At 41.0% G+C, this 19124-nt stretch overlaps 1 protein-coding gene across 3 annotated transcripts in view; it reads right to left on the reverse strand.

The window, feature by feature from the left end:
• Positions 1-19124, reverse strand: part of GLRA2 (glycine receptor alpha 2) — a 322491-nt gene that overhangs the window by 108086 nt on the left and 195281 nt on the right. For all 3 annotated transcript variants that reach the window (XM_073668082.1, XM_073668081.1, XM_073668083.1), the window contains one exon: positions 16950-17099. In XM_073668082.1, coding sequence (XP_073524183.1) covers positions 16950-17099 — 150 coding nt within the window. The remainder of the gene's footprint in view (positions 1-16949; positions 17100-19124) is intronic.

The raw sequence follows: 19124 nt of genomic DNA on the forward strand, positions 1-19124 counted from the left end.
GGGGTTCCAAGTGCTCACTGTGCATCTAGATAGGTGCCTTGGGGGGTCTAGTTTCCAAAATGGGGTCACTTGTGGGGGAGCTCCAATGTTTGGCCACACAGCGGCTCTCCAAACGCGACATGGTGTCCGCTAACAAATTGAATGGAAAATCGGCTCAAATTGTTAGCGGACACCATGTTGCGTTTGGAGAGCCCCTAATGTGCCTAAACAGTGGAGCTCCCCCACAAGTGACCCCACTTTGGAAACTAGACCCCCCAAGGCACCTATCTAGATGCATAGTGAGCACTTGGAACCCCCAGGTGCTTCACAAAATGATCTGTGAAAACAAAAAAGTACTTTTTTTTTCACAAAAATTTTCTTTTAGCCTAAATTTTTTAATTTTCACATGGGTAACAGGATAAAATGCATCCTAAAATGTATTGGTCAATTTCTCCTGAGTACACTGATACCTCATATGTGGTCGTAAACCACTGTTTGGGCACATGACAGGGCTCAGAAGAGAAGGAGCGCAATTTGACTTTTGGAGCTAATTTTCCATTCAAAAAGTAAAATGGCGCTCCTTCCCTTCTGAGCCCTGCCGTGTGCCCAAACAGTGGTTTATGACCACATATGAGGTATCAGTGTACTAAGGAGAAATTGACCAACAAATTTTAGCATGCATTTTATCCTGTTACCCATGTGAAAATTAAAAAATTTAGGCTAAAAGAAAATTTTTGTTAGAAAAATAAAAATGTTCATTTTTTTCTTCCATGTGGCTTTAGTTCCTGTGATGCACCTGAAGGGTTAATAATCTTCTTGAATGTAGTTTTGAGTAGCTTGAGGGGTGCAGTTTTTGGAATGGTGTCACTTTTGGGTGTTTTCTGTCATGTACACCCCTCAAAGGGACTTCAAATGTGATGTGGTCACTAAAAAAAATGGCTTTGCAAATTTTGCTGGAAAAAAGAAAATTTGCTGATGAACTTTGAACCCTTCTAACTTCCTACCAAAAATTTTTTTTTTTTCAAAAATTGTGCTGATGTAAAGTAGACATGTGGGAAATGTTATTTATTAACTATTTTGTGTCACATCACTCTCTAGTTTAGCAGAATAAAAATTCAAAATTTGAAAATTGCAAAATTTTCAAAATTTTTCCCATATTTTTGATTTTTTCACAAATAAACGCAAATATTATCGACCTAAATTTAATACTAACATGAAGCCCAATATGTCACGAAAAAACAATCTCAGAATCGCTAGGATCCGTTGAAGTGTTCCAGAGTTTTTACTTCGTAAAGGGACACTGGTCAGAATTGACAAAAATGCCAAGGTCTTTAGGGTCAAAATAGGCTGGGTCCTGAAGGGGTTAAAGGACTTTATTCTGGGTGTTTGTGTTTTTTTTTTAACTTTGACTATGGGGTTAGTAATGGGGTGTCTAATAGACGTCTCTCCATTACTAACCTGGGCTTGATGTCAGCTGGCATTATAAGCTGACATCTACCCCAACCCTATTACCCCATTGCCACCGCTACAGGGCAGTGGGAAGAGCGAGGCTAAGTGCCAGAATTGGCACATCCTATCCTATGGATGTGCCATTTCTGGGGCGGCTGACGGCTGGTGTTTCTAGCCTGGGAGGGGGCCAATATTTATGGCACACTTCCTGGGCTATTGATATCAGCCCCCAGCTGTCTGACTAGCCTTTGCAAGCTATTAACATAGGGGGGACCCCACGTCATTTTATTTTTGGGTCCCCCATTTTAATAGCTAGTAAAGGCTAGGTATTCAGCTGGGGGCTGATATTAGTAGCCAGGGAAGCTCCGTGGGTATTACTCCCTTCCCAGGCTTCAAACATCTGCCCCAGCCGTCTGCTTAACCTCCGCTAGAGACTAAAATTACGGGGAACCCCACGCCAATTTTTTTTTTAATAAACCCTTTATTTTAACACTAAATGAAAAGTACAGTAACCAACAATGTCACTGTACTTATTATATATGTGACTGACATGTTTCTATCTATCTAATCTATGTGTGATGCTCTATTCTTTCTGTTCTAAATTGTCGGGTAGCGGTGTATGCCGTTGCTGAATTGCCGGCTTTTCACGTTTCACTGTGAGTACTGTTCCCATCGAATTGGGCAATCACTGTAATTCCACAACCACCATGGCTGTGGCATTACAGTGAGTGGCAGACAATCCCTGCATGATTGGTGCTCTAAATAGCGCCAGACATGCAGGACGGGGACCCGAGCTCCCGCCCGAGCATCGCGCAAGTACTCGGCGAGCTCTGAACATCTCGAGTACTGAGATGCTCGGGCAAGTGCCGAGCAGTGGCCAGCATGTTCGCTCATCACTAATTATTATTCATGTCATTATTCCACCTTTCAGTGTGTCTGGATGCAGTGAATTACTGTCTGTCGTCCAATATGGAGCAGGGGCATGCTTAGCTCTCAGTATTTGATGGACAGCTCAGCTGCTGGGGTGTGCTGAGCTGTCAGTGTCTTGAATGACAGTTTAGCCGTCCAATCGGAGTTTGGATGTTGCCGGAGCTTCATCCATGTGTCTCCTGTTCAGATAATTACCCGGCTATTTACCCAGCTCTCTGCCTCAGACTTGTGCCAATTGTAGCTTCTTGCTCACTGGTGTATGATTGCTTTGTTTTCACTGTGCTCTGATCTACTGCTGCCTAACCTAGGACCATGATCTGACCATCCGTTTGCTTTGACCCTTTGCCTAATCCTCTATTTTCTTGGTATTTTGACCGCTGGACCATGACCTGACTATTATTTTGTCCCACCCCTCTGCCTTTGACGTACCCCCCTGGCTTTTGACCCCTGGACCGTGACCTGACTATTCTTTTGTGTCACACCTCTATCTATGACATACCTCCTGGCTTTTGACACCTGGACCATGACACGACTATTCTTTTGTCTCACCCCTCTATCTATGATGTACCCTCCTGGCTTTTGACCGCTGGACCATGACCTGACTATTCTTTTGTCTCAACCCTCTGCCTTTGACGTACCCTCCTGACTTTTGACCCCTGGACCGTGACCTGACTATTCTTTTGTGTCACCCCTCTATCTATGACATACCTCCTGGCTTTTGACACCTGGACCATGACACGACTATTCTTTTGTCTCACCCCTCTATCTATGATGTACCCTCCTGGCTTTTGACCACTGGACCATGACCTGACTATTCTTTTGTCTCACCCCTCTGCCTTTGACGTACCCCCCTGGCTTTTGACCCCTGGACCGTGACCTGACTATTCTTTTGTGTCACCCCTCTATCTATGACATACCTCCTGGCTTTTGACACCTGGACCATGACACGACTATTCTTTTGTCTCACCCCTCTATCTATGATGTACCCTCCTGGCTTTTGACCACTGGACCATGACCTGACTATTCTTTTGTCTCACCCCTCTGCCTTTGACGTACCCCCCTGGCTTTTGACCCCTGGACCGTGACCTGACTATTCTTTTGTGTCACCCCTCTATCTATGACATACCTCCTGGCTTTTGACACCTGGACCATGATATGACTATTCTTTTGTCTCACCCCTCTATCTATGATGTACCCTCCTGGCTTTTGACCCCTGGACCGTGACCTGACTATTCTTTTGTCTCACCCCTCTGGCTTTGACGTACCCTCCTGGCTTTTGACCCCTGGACCGTGACATGACTATTCTTTTTCTCACCCCTCTGCCTTTGACGTACCCTCCTGACTTTTGACCCCTGGACCGTGACATGACTATTCTTTTGTCTCACCCCCCTATCTATGACGTACTCTCCTGGCTTCTGACGTCGGACCTTTTGATGACCCAGCCTTGCAATTTGTCCGTGAGTAGTGACTAGTCACAATTCAAAGATCTATTAATTAAAATATACTGTGTTCATGTGAAAACCTGTTTAATGCAGAATATTGGATCTATTTAGATGAAAAAAAAACTGAGTGCAAAAAACATATTTTGCTTTTTACAAGCTGAGCTGCCAGTGAATAGCCGTGTATTTAGGTCGTATTATTCTGAAAAGTGTTATTTTGGTGTTAATGCTCCTCTAAGCAAGTGGTTGGAGCACACTTGAAATTTTCATCTGTTTCAAGTACGCTAAACTCCATTTACGTGACTAACACCAGTTATTTAAGATTTCAAGGTAAGAAGCCCTGCATACGGCTTCAGAAAACATATTTTTATCTTAGCAAATGGACGCTGTATTTTACAGAAATGTACCTTAACAGTTTTGACATAGGTCAAAAGTTACAGTAATTTTAGAAAGGCTTTTCTTTCCAAGAAGTGAGTCAAGTCTGAAGTAGATGTTAGTTATTCATTAAGCACCTGCTCCATCATGTCTGAAAAAAACCCTAAAAAAAACACAACAGACAAGAGTAAAAAAACAAGTTCACAGATGGGATTTCTTCCCTCTATTTCCAGACTTTGCTCTTAAAAGCTTCTTTACACTGAAGGGTCATGGAGCACATCTGTCACATCCTTACACAGCTGATAAAATTGCTTTAAATGGCTTAAAGTGAATGTTATTCTCCATCTATTATATATTTACGATTTGTCTGAAAACCACTCTTTTGTGTTTTTTTTTACCCTTAAGCTTGGTTTGCAGATTTGGTTCAAGGTTCCGTATGCTGAGGAATCTGTACTCCGCAATCCATTCATGCGCCGTACCAACTCCACGCTCTCATTCCCAATAAGGGCAGTCTATCCACAGATTGTCATAACAGATAGAGGCGGAAAGAATGGAAGAACAGCAAAATGATTAAACCAAAAAAGGCACAAAAATCATGCACAAACAATAGCAATGACAAATAACACATGAGGCAAGCATCAAGACATCGTACATGTTCACAGAAATGCAGCAAAATCATAAATAACAGCAAGAATATTCAATAGCTATGATGGCAATTGCACGGAAACATATCTTTGAAAGGATTGTCAAAGAAAAAAATTTAAATGAATTAACTAATGTATATATAAAATATATCATCTGATCTGTTGAACAGTATCAGATTGGAATATATTATATTTTGTAGAGCACCTTTACCTACTCAGAGTGGGTACAAAGACAACTGACTAAGTTTTAGACATTGCTAACTTAGACTAGAAAGTCTTAAAATGCACCAAATTTAACAAAGTAGTGGAAGGTGCTACATAAATTTGGCACATCTTTAGACTGTCTAGTCTAAGTTTACACCTTATAAACGATAGCCTACTTTGGTCCATTAACTTACTCCAAATTGTGCAAGTTGCCCTATGTGGATCAATGATATCATGACCTACTTAAAGGGAATCTGTCACCCCCCTGGGAGTTATCAGACCGCTTCTATGGGCATACAGGTGATAGAAAAGTAAATCTATACATACCTGTATGGCCCATGGTAGAGGTCTGATTGCAGAGAAAAGTAATTTTATCTTTTTGGCTCTCAACAGGCTTGGCGTCCTGGGGATGCCAAGTTATGCCCGCCTATCTGATTATTATTCCCCTAAATCGCCACCTATGAGCCTAGTTACTATTTTCCCTCCCTCCTCTGCACGTTACAGGGTGCTGTGACGTGTGCTTTCCTTCCTCACCACCCGACGCATGCGCAAAGCGCAGCTCTTATAGAGCGCGCTTTGTTTCCTCCCGGCCCAGTTTGCATGAACACAGTGCTACAGAAAACCTTCTTGTTATGCGCCGGGAGTCACTGGAGCGGACGTCACAGTGACTTCCCGATGCCTGCGCAATAGAGCACTGCGGCACTGTGATCACACACACAAACCCGGCTGGGAGGAAACAAAGCGCGGTCTATAAGAGCTGAGCTTTGCGCATGCGCTGGAAGGTGAGGAAGGAAAGCGCATGTCACAGCGCCCTGTGAGGTGCGGCCGAGGGAGGGAAAATGGTAACAGGCTGATAGGCGGCAATTTAGGGGAATAATAATCAGATAGGCGGGCATTGCTTGGCGTTCCCAGATGCCAAGCCTGTTGAAAACCAAAAAGATAAAACTACTTTTCTCTGCAATCAGACCTCTACTATGGGCCATACAGGCAAGTATAGATTTACTTTTCTATACCATGTATGCCCATAGTAGCGGTCTGATAACTCTCAGGGAGTGACAGATTCCCTTTAACAGGGCTGTGGAGTCGGAGTCGGTGTCCATTTTGGTGGAGTTGGTATAAAATGGACTCCTAACTCCTAAAATATATAATAAATTGGGTACAGTAGTTCAATGCAGTTTGTGGGGAATATTTTTCTCATAAGAATTTGGGAAAGTTATGAAATGTCCTATAAACGTCTGCTCTATTCCTGATCTAAGGGTCTAGACTTTTAGCTGAGATGAATCTGTGTTACAGTAAATTTATCACTTAAACATGTGCCATGTATGAGAGAGACGGAGTCGGAGTCATGGAGTCAGAGTCGTAGAGTCGGTGTCACGGAAATTGAGGAGTCAGAGTCGGAGGTTTGGCTTACCGACTCCACAGACCAGCTATTTAAGGCCCATTAAGACATACACCTGTGTCTTGGGATTGAGACTCTATACTTCTATTTGGTGTGCTCGACCTTCTCTGCATACTGTGATCTAACTTGCTTCCATCCTGCTGCTCTTGAGATTCCTGAGTGTGCCAAGTTCTCACCTCCCAAGCGCCTTCCTCCTTGCTGCATCAACACCTACTTGATGCTAAGAGGATCTACCTCACCAGGTGAGCCTAACACACATACAAGGTATGAAAGATTGTTTTTTGGCATAAATTTAGCTAAGAATCTGGCGTATGTACTGTAAATTAGTAAATCAGTCCCATTGGGTGCCACTCTACAGCTTTTGGGCCTCATACACTATTCACTGGGAATCAAACAAGCAAAGAAAGTGAACTGGCTCGGCACAATAATTAAAAATGAGTGGAGGACTGTATGCAGACCATTGTCATAAGCCAAAAAATCCAGTGGTGCCCCAGCTAACAGTCCCAACTTAGGGAAAGCAAAGTAACAATGTCCGTAGAAAAAAAGATTAAAGGCATTCACTGAATAAAATAAAATGATATTCTTTATTCAAATCCTCTAAAACATGTCAGCAGGGATAGGGATAGCAGGTGCAGCTATACAGACGATGGTCATTTCATTTGTGAGTACCCTTCCACAGGGTATTACAGAGTCATAGGCATTGTATTTTTCGCCTAATGGTGCCCTTGTGCTGCATTATACTGTATTCTTCACTAGAAGCCATGATTCTAATAGAGAACACCTCCAAAACAAGTAATACTATAGAACAAGCCATGATTTGAAAAACCCTTTACATCTTCTCTACATGACTCTGGAGTCAAACAGATGTGTAGATTTTTATGGATGCCATAATATTGGTCTGCACAACATGTCCATGCGTAGGAGTCCTAGGATAAGAAATGGAGTCAAATAAACCCTCTTGTATAGGGTGCAGACATTTATTCAGTTTGATTGACATCTGCATTACTATTTCAAGTTTTATGATCCGTCGTAGGAACAGAAGACTTAAAATAATGTTGGATCTATAACACAATGGGCACCAATGGCAGCCAATAGAAATTATTGACTTCTAACTGAGTCGATCAGATTCCATCATTGTAGTCATCATTTTATCAGAAAAAAATAGCACTGTATGCTGTCTTATTTTTCTTGTCAAATGTGATGTACTCTGCATCTTGAAGGGAAACTCCAAAGCAAATGTGAACAGATCCTAAAGAGAAGGATGTTGGGCAATATTTAAAAAAATACTATAAACTTAGGTAAAATCACATCTATAGATTCAGTGAAGCAAGTTATGATGTATGAAGAGCTGGCATTTAATATTTCTAAAAAATATTTAATTCCAGATATGATTTATATTAAAGATTCACTTTAAATTGTACTTTTAATAAATAACTGATGAATCTAAAATAATGTGGATCTGTCACCAGATTTGACAATACAAACTGCATTATTAAATTGATCTTTTAAACCTGAAAAGGCTGGTGTAGGTACTTTGAAAGTCCATGACAGAATGGTTGTATAATCTGTTTGTTAAATTTTAAACCCAATCTCCACCCACTTAGCCTGATTGACAACTCCTCAATGTCTCTCCTCCCTGCTCAGATTTCACACTGCTCAGTTCAAGCTGCAGCTTCTAGATGAATAAAGGTCTCTACACCAACATATAAGTATTCTTTACTATAATAGTAGTGATAATATATATATAAATCTTTGCTACAGGGAACTGTCATGGCTTATGTCATATCACTGACATTGCTTGGTTTGAGGATTCAATCCGCTGACCTATACAGTGGCATGTAAAAGTTTGGGCACCATTGATCAAAATTACTGTTATTGTGAGCAGTTAAGCAAGTTGAAGATGAAATGATCTCTAAAAGAGCTAAAGTTAACAACTACACATTTTCTTTATATTTTAGGCAAAATATATATATAGTCATTATTTGCATTTTAAAAATTACAAAAAGGTAAATCGGTGGATGCAAAAGTTTGGGCACCCTTGGAGATTTGTATGCTCAGATAACTTTGACCAATATTTCAGACCCTAATTAGCCTCTTAGGAAAGGCCAGGTGATGCAAATTTCCCAGCTTTCTAAAAACCCAGCCTCCTCTAACCTTGTGGCGAAAAACAGCAGCCATGAGTTCTACTAAGTAACTTCCTAGCTCTCTGAAAATGAAAATGGTGGAGGCACACAAAGCAGGAGAAGGCTATAAGAAGATAGAAAAGTGTTTTCAAGTTGCCCATTCCTCAGTTTGAATTGTAATTAAGAAATTGGAGTTAACAGGAACAGTGGAGGTCAAGATAAGGTCTGGAAGACCAAGCAAAATTTCAGTGAGAGCTGCTCGTAGGGTTGCTAGAGAGGCAAATCAGAACCCTCGCATGACTGAAAAAGACTTTAAGAAAGATTTTGCAGACTCTGGAGTTGTGCTATATTGTTCTACTGTTCAGAGACACCTGCACAAGTATGGCCGTCATGGAATATTCATCAGAATAAAACCTCCCCTACGTCCTCCCCATAAAATTCAGATTCAGAAATATGCAAAAGAACATCTAAACAAGCCTGATGCATTTTGGAAACAAGTTCTGTGGACTGATGAGGTTAAAATAGAACTCTTTGGACACAATGATCAGCATGTGTGGAGAAATGATCCAGGCATGTATGGAGAAAAAAGGCACAGAATCTCAGGAAAAGAACATCTTGCCAACCATTAAGAATGGGTGTGGATCAATCATGCTTTGGGGTTTTGTTGCAGCCAATGGCATGGGGAACATTTCACAGGCAGAGGGAAGAATGGATTCAATGAAATTTCAACAAATTCCTGATGCAAACATAACACCATCTATAAGAAAGCTAAAGTTGATAAGAGGATGCCTTCTACAAATGGATAATGATCTTAAACACACATGAAAATCCACAATAGACTACCTCAAAAGGCGCAAGCTGAAGTTTTTACAATGGCCCTCACAGTCCTCTGATCTGAACATCATTGAAAATCTGTGGCTAGACCTCAAAATAGCAGTGCATGCAAGATGACCCAGGAATCTCACAGAACTGGAAGAATTTTCCAAGGAAGAATGGATGAATATCTCTCAAACAAGAATTGAAAGACTCTGGACTGGCTACAAAAAGCGTTTACAAGCTGTGATACTTTCAAAATGGGGTGCTACTAAATACTAACCATGCAGGGTGCCCAAACTTTTGAATCAATTTATTTTCCTTTTTGTAATTTTTAAAATGTAAAAAATGAAAAATATATAGATTTTTTGCCTAAAATACAAAGGAAATGTGTCATCTTTAATTTGAATCCTTTTAGAGATCATTTCATCTTTAACTTGTTTAACTGTTCACAAGAACTGTCATTTTGACCAGGGGTGCCCAAACTTTTACATGTCACCTTACAGTTCGACTGATTGAAACCCCAAACCGAGCCATGACAATGACATGACATGAACCATGACAGTTCCCTGTAGCCAGGCTTGGACTGGCCCACAGGAGAACAGGAGAATCCTCCGGTGGGCCCCTGTTCAGGAGTGGGCCATCTCCGTCTTATATGAGCAGTTCTTGGCACAATATACATGAATCACTATGTAGAGACAAAGGCAGCATTTTATACATTTAACAATCTATACAGTTCATTGTTATATACATTTGTGATTGAGGATAATGTCATATTTGTATGTAGCTGAAAAGTGGGGCCTGGAGTTGGTTACTGGTGGGCCCTTGGCACCCCAGTCCGACACTGCCTGTAGCAAATATTTATTTACTCTCACTGCTGTTACTGTAAAGAATACTTATATGTTAGTGTAGGGACCTTTATTCATCTAGAAGCTGCAGCTTGTACAGAGCAGTGTGAAATCTGCATAGGGAGGAGAGCCACTGAGGAGTTGTCAATCAGGCTAAGTGGGTGGAGATTGGGTTTAAACTTTCACTAAGAGTTTATACAACCATTCTGTAAAGGAGTTTCAAGTCTTCAACTTGCTTAACTGTTCACAATAACAGCAATTTTTACCAGGGATGCCCATACTTTTACATGCCACTGTAGCTCCATGGTCACTTCCTCTGCCTGCTGAGCTATTGCCTTTTCTCCCTCTCCAAATGCTGATGGTTCAAATGTGTCTTTGTTCCCCCTTTTTGGTTTGCTCCTCTTCAGGTGTTTTACATTGTCGCATTTTGGTCTGCACATTCTGGGCTGGGTTTTATATGTTTGCACTTCACTGCACTTCCTTGCTGGGTATAATGCTATGAAATTAACACACACTCACGAGAAAAAAAAAAAATGGAATACCTACCATAGGGATATGTCGCACCCACACCGAATTAGTTCCTGTTCAGACTAGAAAGATTGTAGCCACACAACTCAAAAACACCACCTCGGACCTGACTCCCTAAAAGGCCATTGAGGGGTTTATCGTATCTCCGGAAGAAGGCCGCTACACACTGCCAGCAAGAGGAGAGGAAAATGTGCAGGAAGATATGAAAACCCAAGGGTGAGAAAATTAAAACACGTTCATATAAGGGAAAGCTAAGGAGAGACACAAATAAACGAAACAAGAAAAACCTCCCAGAAACCTAGAGGTGAAAGGAAGAGGAACTGGGAAGTAAAACAGACTCACAGCATGAATTCAACTGTTTACCATGAAAGGTAAACCCCTTAGCTGGAGGGATGGAGCTCCTAAACCCAAGTCCAGCTAGAGCAGGGATGTCAAACTCAAACAGAGGGCCAAAATGAAAAACTTGGACAAAGTCACGGGCCAACCAGTATACAGTATAATGGGCCACACATAGTCCTCCATGCAGTATTATGGGCACCATATAGTCCTCCATACATAATAATGGGCCCCACATAGTCCTCCATACAGAATAAAGGGTCTTTAATAGTCCTCCATACAGTATAATGGGCCTCACGTTGTCCTCCATACAGAATAATGGGCCCTTAATAGTCCTCCATGCAGTATAATGGCCCCACATGGTCCTCCATACGGAATAATGGGCCTCGCATTGCCCTCCATACAGAATAATGGGCCTCACATTGAACTCCATACAGAATAATGGGCCTCACGTTGTCCTCCATACAGAATAATGGCCCCACATAGTCCTCCATACAGAATAATGGTCCCACATTGGAGTGGTCGTTCTGGTTTCGAGGGCCAATTAAACCACCCCACGGGCCAGAGTTTGACATGTGTGACCTAGAGGCACAGTTATTTAGCGCAATCTCAGTAAGGGGCAGAATCTCCACCCAGTCTTCCTGATTAGAGGAAACAAAACGTCTCAAATACTGCTCTACCTCTTAGTTTGTCCTCTCTGTTTGGGCTACACTGGTTTGGGCAGGATGCACTGGCATGTAAAAGTGTATTGTCTAGGTGTTCGTTTCAGGTGCACAATAGCGCAATGCATGGAGCATAAGGCATAAGAAATCTCCATGGCTCCATAATAATAAATAGGGTGATTCCAAGTGTGTTAATCCCCTGAATGAGATTGCACTGATTATACCCTTTATATGCACTGCATCGCAACTTTTGGTTAATACCTATTATCTTTGTAATCTAATAAGAAAAAGATATTAATGTTAGTATTCATTATCCATAGTGGTCTAATGTAGGTGGGTTAATACATATAATTTCTTGGGGGTTTATGATGGTGAAGAGACTAATGTTGGACATAATATAGGACAGGAAAATGGAGCTAAATGTAATTTTATTAAAAAACAAACAAGCAGAATTTGTTATTTGCATCAGAACTCATAAGTGATACAAAGCTTCAAATTCTCGGGTTTACATCACACAATAAAACTGTGAAATAATACAATTCTGCCTACCTACAGCTGCCACTAGGGGGAGCTCACTACATAAGAATTTGTACAACTCCTATAAAACTTGTAGTGGTGACAGGGTGAGTTATGATTCAATGAAATTGAATCTGTCAGCAGGTTTCTGCTATTTAACCTTGTGAAATGTAAGCCCACAAGGACAAGACCCCCTCCTTTCTGTACCAGTCTGTCATTGTTAGCTTGTTTAACGCAATTTATATTTGTATTTTGTATGAAACCTCCTTCTCAAGTATAGCACCATGGAATCAGTGGTGCTCCAAAAATAAATAATAATAATAATCTGAGAGCAGCATGATGTAGTGGAAGAAATTCTGATTCCAGAGATGTGTCACTTATTAGGCTATATTTTGCTATTTCAATACAATCATTGTTTTATCAGCAGGAAATTATCACTACAGGACAACTGACCTTTTGCTTCCTAGTCCAACCACTCCCCCAGAACTGATTATCAGCTCTCTGTTACTATACAATGTACACAGAAAGCTTTGGTGTTGGCGGGTTATACACAGCTCAACAACTGAGCTCTGCTTGATCTGCAGCAGAGAAAACTGTGACTCCATCACAGCTGCTGCACCCTGTAATTAAGTGACACATCACTGGAATCATCTTTGTAATTTTATGAATCTATGTAATAAACTCGATTACCTTATTTTGCTTCCTTCTGTCCTTCTTCCTTCTAGTTCTTTCTTTCCTAGTAGCTGACTTTAACTGCAGGTCTAGAAAATATCCATACTCAAAGAATAACTTTCTCTGCTCTCCTCCCCTATTCTCAGATACTATTCCTTGTGTGAGCATGGAGGAGGGAATCAGATCTCACGGAAGAGTCACACGGCCGTATAACTCAGGCGAGAATCGCAACGCAATGCTCAGACTGGCCTGCAACTATCCTGACCCAAGCATGACATCTGCATAGAAGTGCAAGCTGTCACGCTCGGGTTGGGAGAGCCGCCTGCCAGTCCAAGAATTGCTGGCAAGTCCGAGAATTGCTGGCCAGTCCGAGAATTACTGGCCAGTCCGAGAATTGCGTTGTGATTCTCGTCCGAGTTATACAACGTCTGACTCTTCCCTTACAGTACAAATCTTAGACAAGTAGGTGAAATCAGCTACTAAGACAGAATAAACTAGGCAGACAAGCCATCACTTTCAGCAAGGTGTTTAAGGCAGATTAAGCAAAAAATAGGTTGATGGGGTTTATTACAAAAATGTATTACTATACAAAGGCTGATCAATAAAAGAATAAAAAAAAGTTCAAATTGAGTCCCTAGAAGGATTTACGGCACAGTAGTCTTAGTAGTAATACTGTATACCCAAATCTGCCATCATTTATTAGTTTGTTACTTTCACAGTAAAAGAAAAAAAAAAGATTGGAGGCAAAGTGATTTATAAATGGAATTTATGGTTCCTGGACTCAGCAATCTTCTAGATCATCCAAGGAAAGCCCAGTGCATGCTCTGAGTGCTACATATGCCCTTGTGCTATAAACCAGCTTTTTAGAAAAGACTGTAATTTCTGACAGCGCCTATACCGCATGATATAGTTCATTGTGCGTTCTTCAATTTCAGCAGATAAATAACATGTTTTTGGAAGCATTGTCAACTTATTGTCTCATAATTCTACATTATGTTAATTGCATGAAAGATTGTATCCTCCTGCAGTCAAGGGTCACACAAACAATTGTGCTCAGGAGCGGCGGAGTTGTGAGCGTCAGGACAAAAGGCAGTGATTAAATAGATGAATGTGTGCAAGTAGATTAAACAATGATCTTCCCCAACATGAGCAGCCGTGCTGGAACAGGAAGATGTTGCTATGGAGATTGCTAAAAAGTATCAAGTCAACACTCACAAACTAACCAAGCAGATAGAAATGGTGCACAATATGAATATTTATAAAACACTTACTAAAAATGTCTCATGCTCATGGCTGTGTATAACCTCTGTGCTGTGTGGGGCCAGGATATAGTACCTCATATATGGAACATGACTGTACCTATATGTACCTCATATTTCATATAAAGGTATTCAAAAGCTACATGTACCATCTAATGCCATGTTATGTATGTATTCTTCACAAGATACATTGTTTCAAGGAGAGAATATTATTATAACGCTAAGTCAGACTTCTCAGAGATTCTAGGACTCCCATCTAAACCATTCATGAGAACACCATATTAAAGGGAATATATCAGCAGGTTTTTTCTATGTAATCTGACAGCAGCATGAGGTAGGGACAGAGACCCTGATTCCAGTGATGTGTCACTTAATGACTGGGTGCAGCAGTTGTGATAGAGTCACAGTTTTCTCTGCTGTAGATCATGCAGAGCTCAGTTGCTGAGCTGTGTATAACCCGCCAACATTAAAGCTTTCTGTATACAAAGCTGCTGGGAGAATGGGCGAAAACTCCTACAGACACCTTCAAAATCTTGTAGAAAACCTTCCCGGAAAAACATTGGAAACTGTTAGATGTCCATCTCCATATTAATGCTTATGAATTTAGAATGAGAGGTCATAAAAGCTTCTGTTGATGTAATGTGTAGGTGTCCCAATATTTTTGTCCAAACAGTGGTCATGATGTACCTTAGTGCTGCCCACTACTTTATAACCTGCCCTCAACTATCATAACTTTTGGACAACCTCTTTAAGTAAGGACTCGGTAGCCATTATCCCTTTCAAGCAATGAAACTTTCAGAATAACCTTAATCATCTATGGTCAGTACGACTCTGCTGACGGTTTTAGCAAATATATTTTGTACGTCTAAGCCATGTGCAACTGAAGGGGCATTTACACTGCAAGATAATGGTAAATGAGAAATGTTAAAAATGCTCTTTTCAAGATTATCTTGCCATGCAACTAGGCTGCCATTCACCTAATGAACAAGCAAAATGCTCATTCATCACGTGAAATGATCTTTGTGCAAAAGATCATCGTTCTCTTTGGTGCATCGTCTTGTGTAAACAGGACTTGGGTTGCCGAGAGTTATTGCAGCCTGTGTGCGCTGCGAAATCAAGTATAGATCGCTCAGTACATATCATTCACATTGATCTACCTGTATAAACATGCATTTAAACAACTACTAATTAGTAAAAGTTTACGCTGCTGGGTCATACTTTACGTCATTTTTAACAGTGTACAATGTGTTTGGTAGCTCTGATGGCATTGTCCGTATAGCAAACAGAAAGATAAAAAAAATCCCAACTTTTCATACATTCTGGCACTATCACATATAGATACATTATAACTCCTTTATCAGCCTTATGACCTTTTCTTCAAAACCTTCTGAATACTGATACTAATATGTGAACAGGAAAGAAATCAGTCTATCCAAGGAGCAATAATATATAACTGTAACACAATGGAGGCGTCTGCATAGTGATACATTGCATTAAAGAGGTTGTCCACTACAATGTGTAGTGGGCAGATCAATTTAAACCTTGGAAATAAGGCTTTCTTCAAATACCTCGTGTTTCCAAATGTGCCTGTGAGCGACGCTATCGCTGTCTGCTCATCTCCATCACGTGACCCCCAGTGTGAGCATGTGCGACCACTGGTCTATTCATTGTCTACAGGAGCTATGTATCACGATTCCTCCACCCAGTGCGTCTGGGACTCAGTGATGGACAGCTCTGTCATCCTATCCAGTGCAGGGGCATGCTGAGCTGTCGGTGCTTTGATTGACAGCTCAGTTGACCTATCTGAGACTGGGAGTTGCAGAGAGTTCTCCAGGGGCTCCCTGTTCTTAGTAATTGCCCTGCTATTTTAGTGGGCTGTCTGGCACACATCACTGTCAGTCAAAGCTTCTGATCTCTGGTGTTTGTTTGCCTGTTTCCTGTGCTGTGAGTTCTGATCTACTGCTGCCTGACCTTTGGACCATTTTCTGACTACCCTTTTGTTTTGCTCCTTTGCTTAGATCCGCTATTTCTCTGGTATTCTGACCCTGGACTGTGACCTGACTTATGCCTTCGTCTTTTCCTTTAGTTTACAATGTTCTCTTGGTACTGATCCCGGAACGTCTGACTTTTCTGCCTCATGGCCTGTTCGTGAGTAGTGACTAGCATTACACTATGGTCACACATTCCCATTATCACTCTACTTACACAAGAAACTTTGGGCTTGACTTTCTCAAGATCAAAAAAGGTCTCAGCAGAAGGATCTCCTGCGATCATAGAGTTATCACTTAGCCTGTGGATCAGTAGTAAAACTTGTTTTGGCAAAACTCACTAAAATGGGATTTTTAACTTCAGAAATATAATGCAGACTGGGTCTGACTATAAGGCCATGGCCCCACTATCAGCATTTGGTCAGTATTCGGTCAGTATTTTCTCTCAGGAGTGGGAACCAAAACCAGGAGTGGGTGATAAATGCAGAATTGGTGACTTGTTTCTATTATACCTTTTCTCTGATTGTTCCTCACATGGTTTTGGCTCCCACTCCTGAGAAAAGATACTGACTGAATACTGACCAAATACTGATCATGGGTCCGTGGCCTAATATGAAGTCTACTTAGACTTGTCCATACCTGCATACTACACTCAGACTTTGATGCCTGCAACTCAGAGCACACAGCTTTGGGCAACAGAAGTCTTCACCTAACTAACCAATCATAATAGCACTCAAAGAAAATACTGAAAAAACATACAGTTTTCCAAAATGAAATGTCCTTACTTTGCTTTGTCTTTTCTGCCTCCTCCGAAGTCTGAGAAACTCCTTGTGCTGTCTTGATACAAAATTCACAGCGGCATATTCCAGTAAAGCAGCAAACACAAACAAGAGGCAAACAGCCATCCAGATGTCAATCGCTTTCACATATGATACCTGCCAGAGACAAAAACAAAACTCAGAGATGTGAGACCTTATGTTACTGGGGTATAAAACCCAATAGATTTTCATTTGGGCACTATATAAAATAGAACCTACTCGAGCTGGCACCCACACACCCAAGATCTTTGCAGCAGTGTTGCGGGAGCTGTATATTGTATGCAAGAGTTAAAAAGCAATTATGCCTAGTTTTGATCATTCAGTCAATTTTAGCTGTTGTCTGTGGTTTTTGTGACTCCACTTTGGTCATAATCAGAGCATGGACCACAATGCACAGACCGGCCGCAGATCTCCTGACCTGAACCCTGAAGCCTCATTTGTTCCTATAAGGTTGTTAAGTTTGGGTCAGTCCATGCATTGAGATCTGTGCTTGATGTGTGAGTCCAATCATTCTGAAATCTCTGCATTTGATCTAGGAAAGGGGTTTGATCTAGAACAGTGTATTGGTGCTAATGCTTGAGAAACATTTCCCAAGACAGGAGTATAAAGATGACAGGAATCCCGTCCAGTTCTTACAATACTGAACTCTGAGGTTCACTAGAATCTGGAGGGAGGAGATTGTTCAGTTTATCTGCATGCGATAGGAAGGCAATTTTTCTTTTACAGACACATTCCAGAAAAAATGTTGTATGTGTCAGCAAAAGCTAATGTAACAGCATTGATAAATTACCTCTTTTGTATAAATTGGAGCATTATTGCCTTGGAAAGCATGAGCTCTGAAGGAATTTTTCACCCCAGGGAAACTATAATTATATAATGCAGCTTGCCGAGCGCTAATAGTGTGTAACGTACATATTGTAAGGCTATTATTATTTTTTATAATTATTTGTTTTTAAAGCGCCATTAATTCCTTAACACTGTACGTGTGAAGAGGTTTTAGTACAAAATACATATATGAAATAGAGTGAGCAAACTAAGAGTGACAGACTAGTACAGAGGTGGAGAGGACCCTGCTGTCACGGGCTTACATGTTAGCTCGGGGGGTTGCAGCAGCTCTGGTGATACTGAGGTGGCGCAGGGTTATTGCAGACTGTGGCTGAATTGATGAGTTTTCAGGTTGCATATGAAAGTTTCAATTGTGGAAGACATTTGGACATGCTGAATACCAAAAGATGGGGGATGCTTAGGAAATATTTAGGAGACAATTGGGTGGGGAACATATAAGGGCTGAGGAGAGAAGGAAGTTTTGTGAGGACTGGAGATTACATGTGGGCGAGTATCAGGAGATTATTTTGGTGATGTATGGAGAAGACAGATTATGGATGGCCTTGTAAATCATTGTTAGTAACTTAAACTAAATTTGGTGGGGAATTAGGAGTCAGTGAAAGGTCTGAAAGAGGGCAGAGGTGGAGGGTAGTGACAACAGAGGTGGATTAATTGGGCAGCAGAGTTAATTATGGACTGGAGTGGTGCAAGAGTCTTAGGAAGTCAAAGAAAAGATATTTCAGTAGTCAAGTTGTCAGATGATGAGGGCAAGTACTAACATTTTAGTTAATTTGAATTTGAGTAAAGGTCAGATTTTGGAAAATAAAAATGTGAGTTGGGGCCAGTAGGACTTGGTAAGGGCTTGGATATGTGGTTTGAAGGACAGAGTAGAGTCAAGGGTCATTTCGAGGTAGTGGAACTGTGATACGGGGTTAAGTGTAATGTCCTTTATTGTTATAGATCACATAGGGATTTGAGAGAGATGGAGGAAAGCTAGAAAGAGGAAAGAAGGCTGTATACTGATGGAGGTTTTTTTTAGGCAGTCAAAATGCTGAGGTTTCAAGCTGAAAACGCTTCAGGAGACTCTCCTTCTTTGGTGAGTTTTTGGAGTGTTATTTTCCTGAAGAATTTTTCAAAGTGTTTTGGAATTTTTTTTTACTGAAGCGTTTTCTTGTAACCTTTTTATTGGACAGTGCCTAGTTTGGAGCCGATTGTATCAGGAACCATTTCAAAGAAGTGACATGCACTTTCTTTTTTCCCATTTTTCAAAACCTGATGCCAAAATAAAGAAACCCCGCTGAAAAAACTCCTATGAAC

Source organism: Phyllobates terribilis, unplaced genomic scaffold (assembly GCF_046119375.1).
Source record: "Phyllobates terribilis strain yellow unplaced genomic scaffold, ASM4611937v1 Scaffold_2__4_contigs__length_985480577, whole genome shotgun sequence".
NCBI classification, from domain to species: domain Eukaryota; kingdom Metazoa; phylum Chordata; class Amphibia; order Anura; family Dendrobatidae; genus Phyllobates; species Phyllobates terribilis.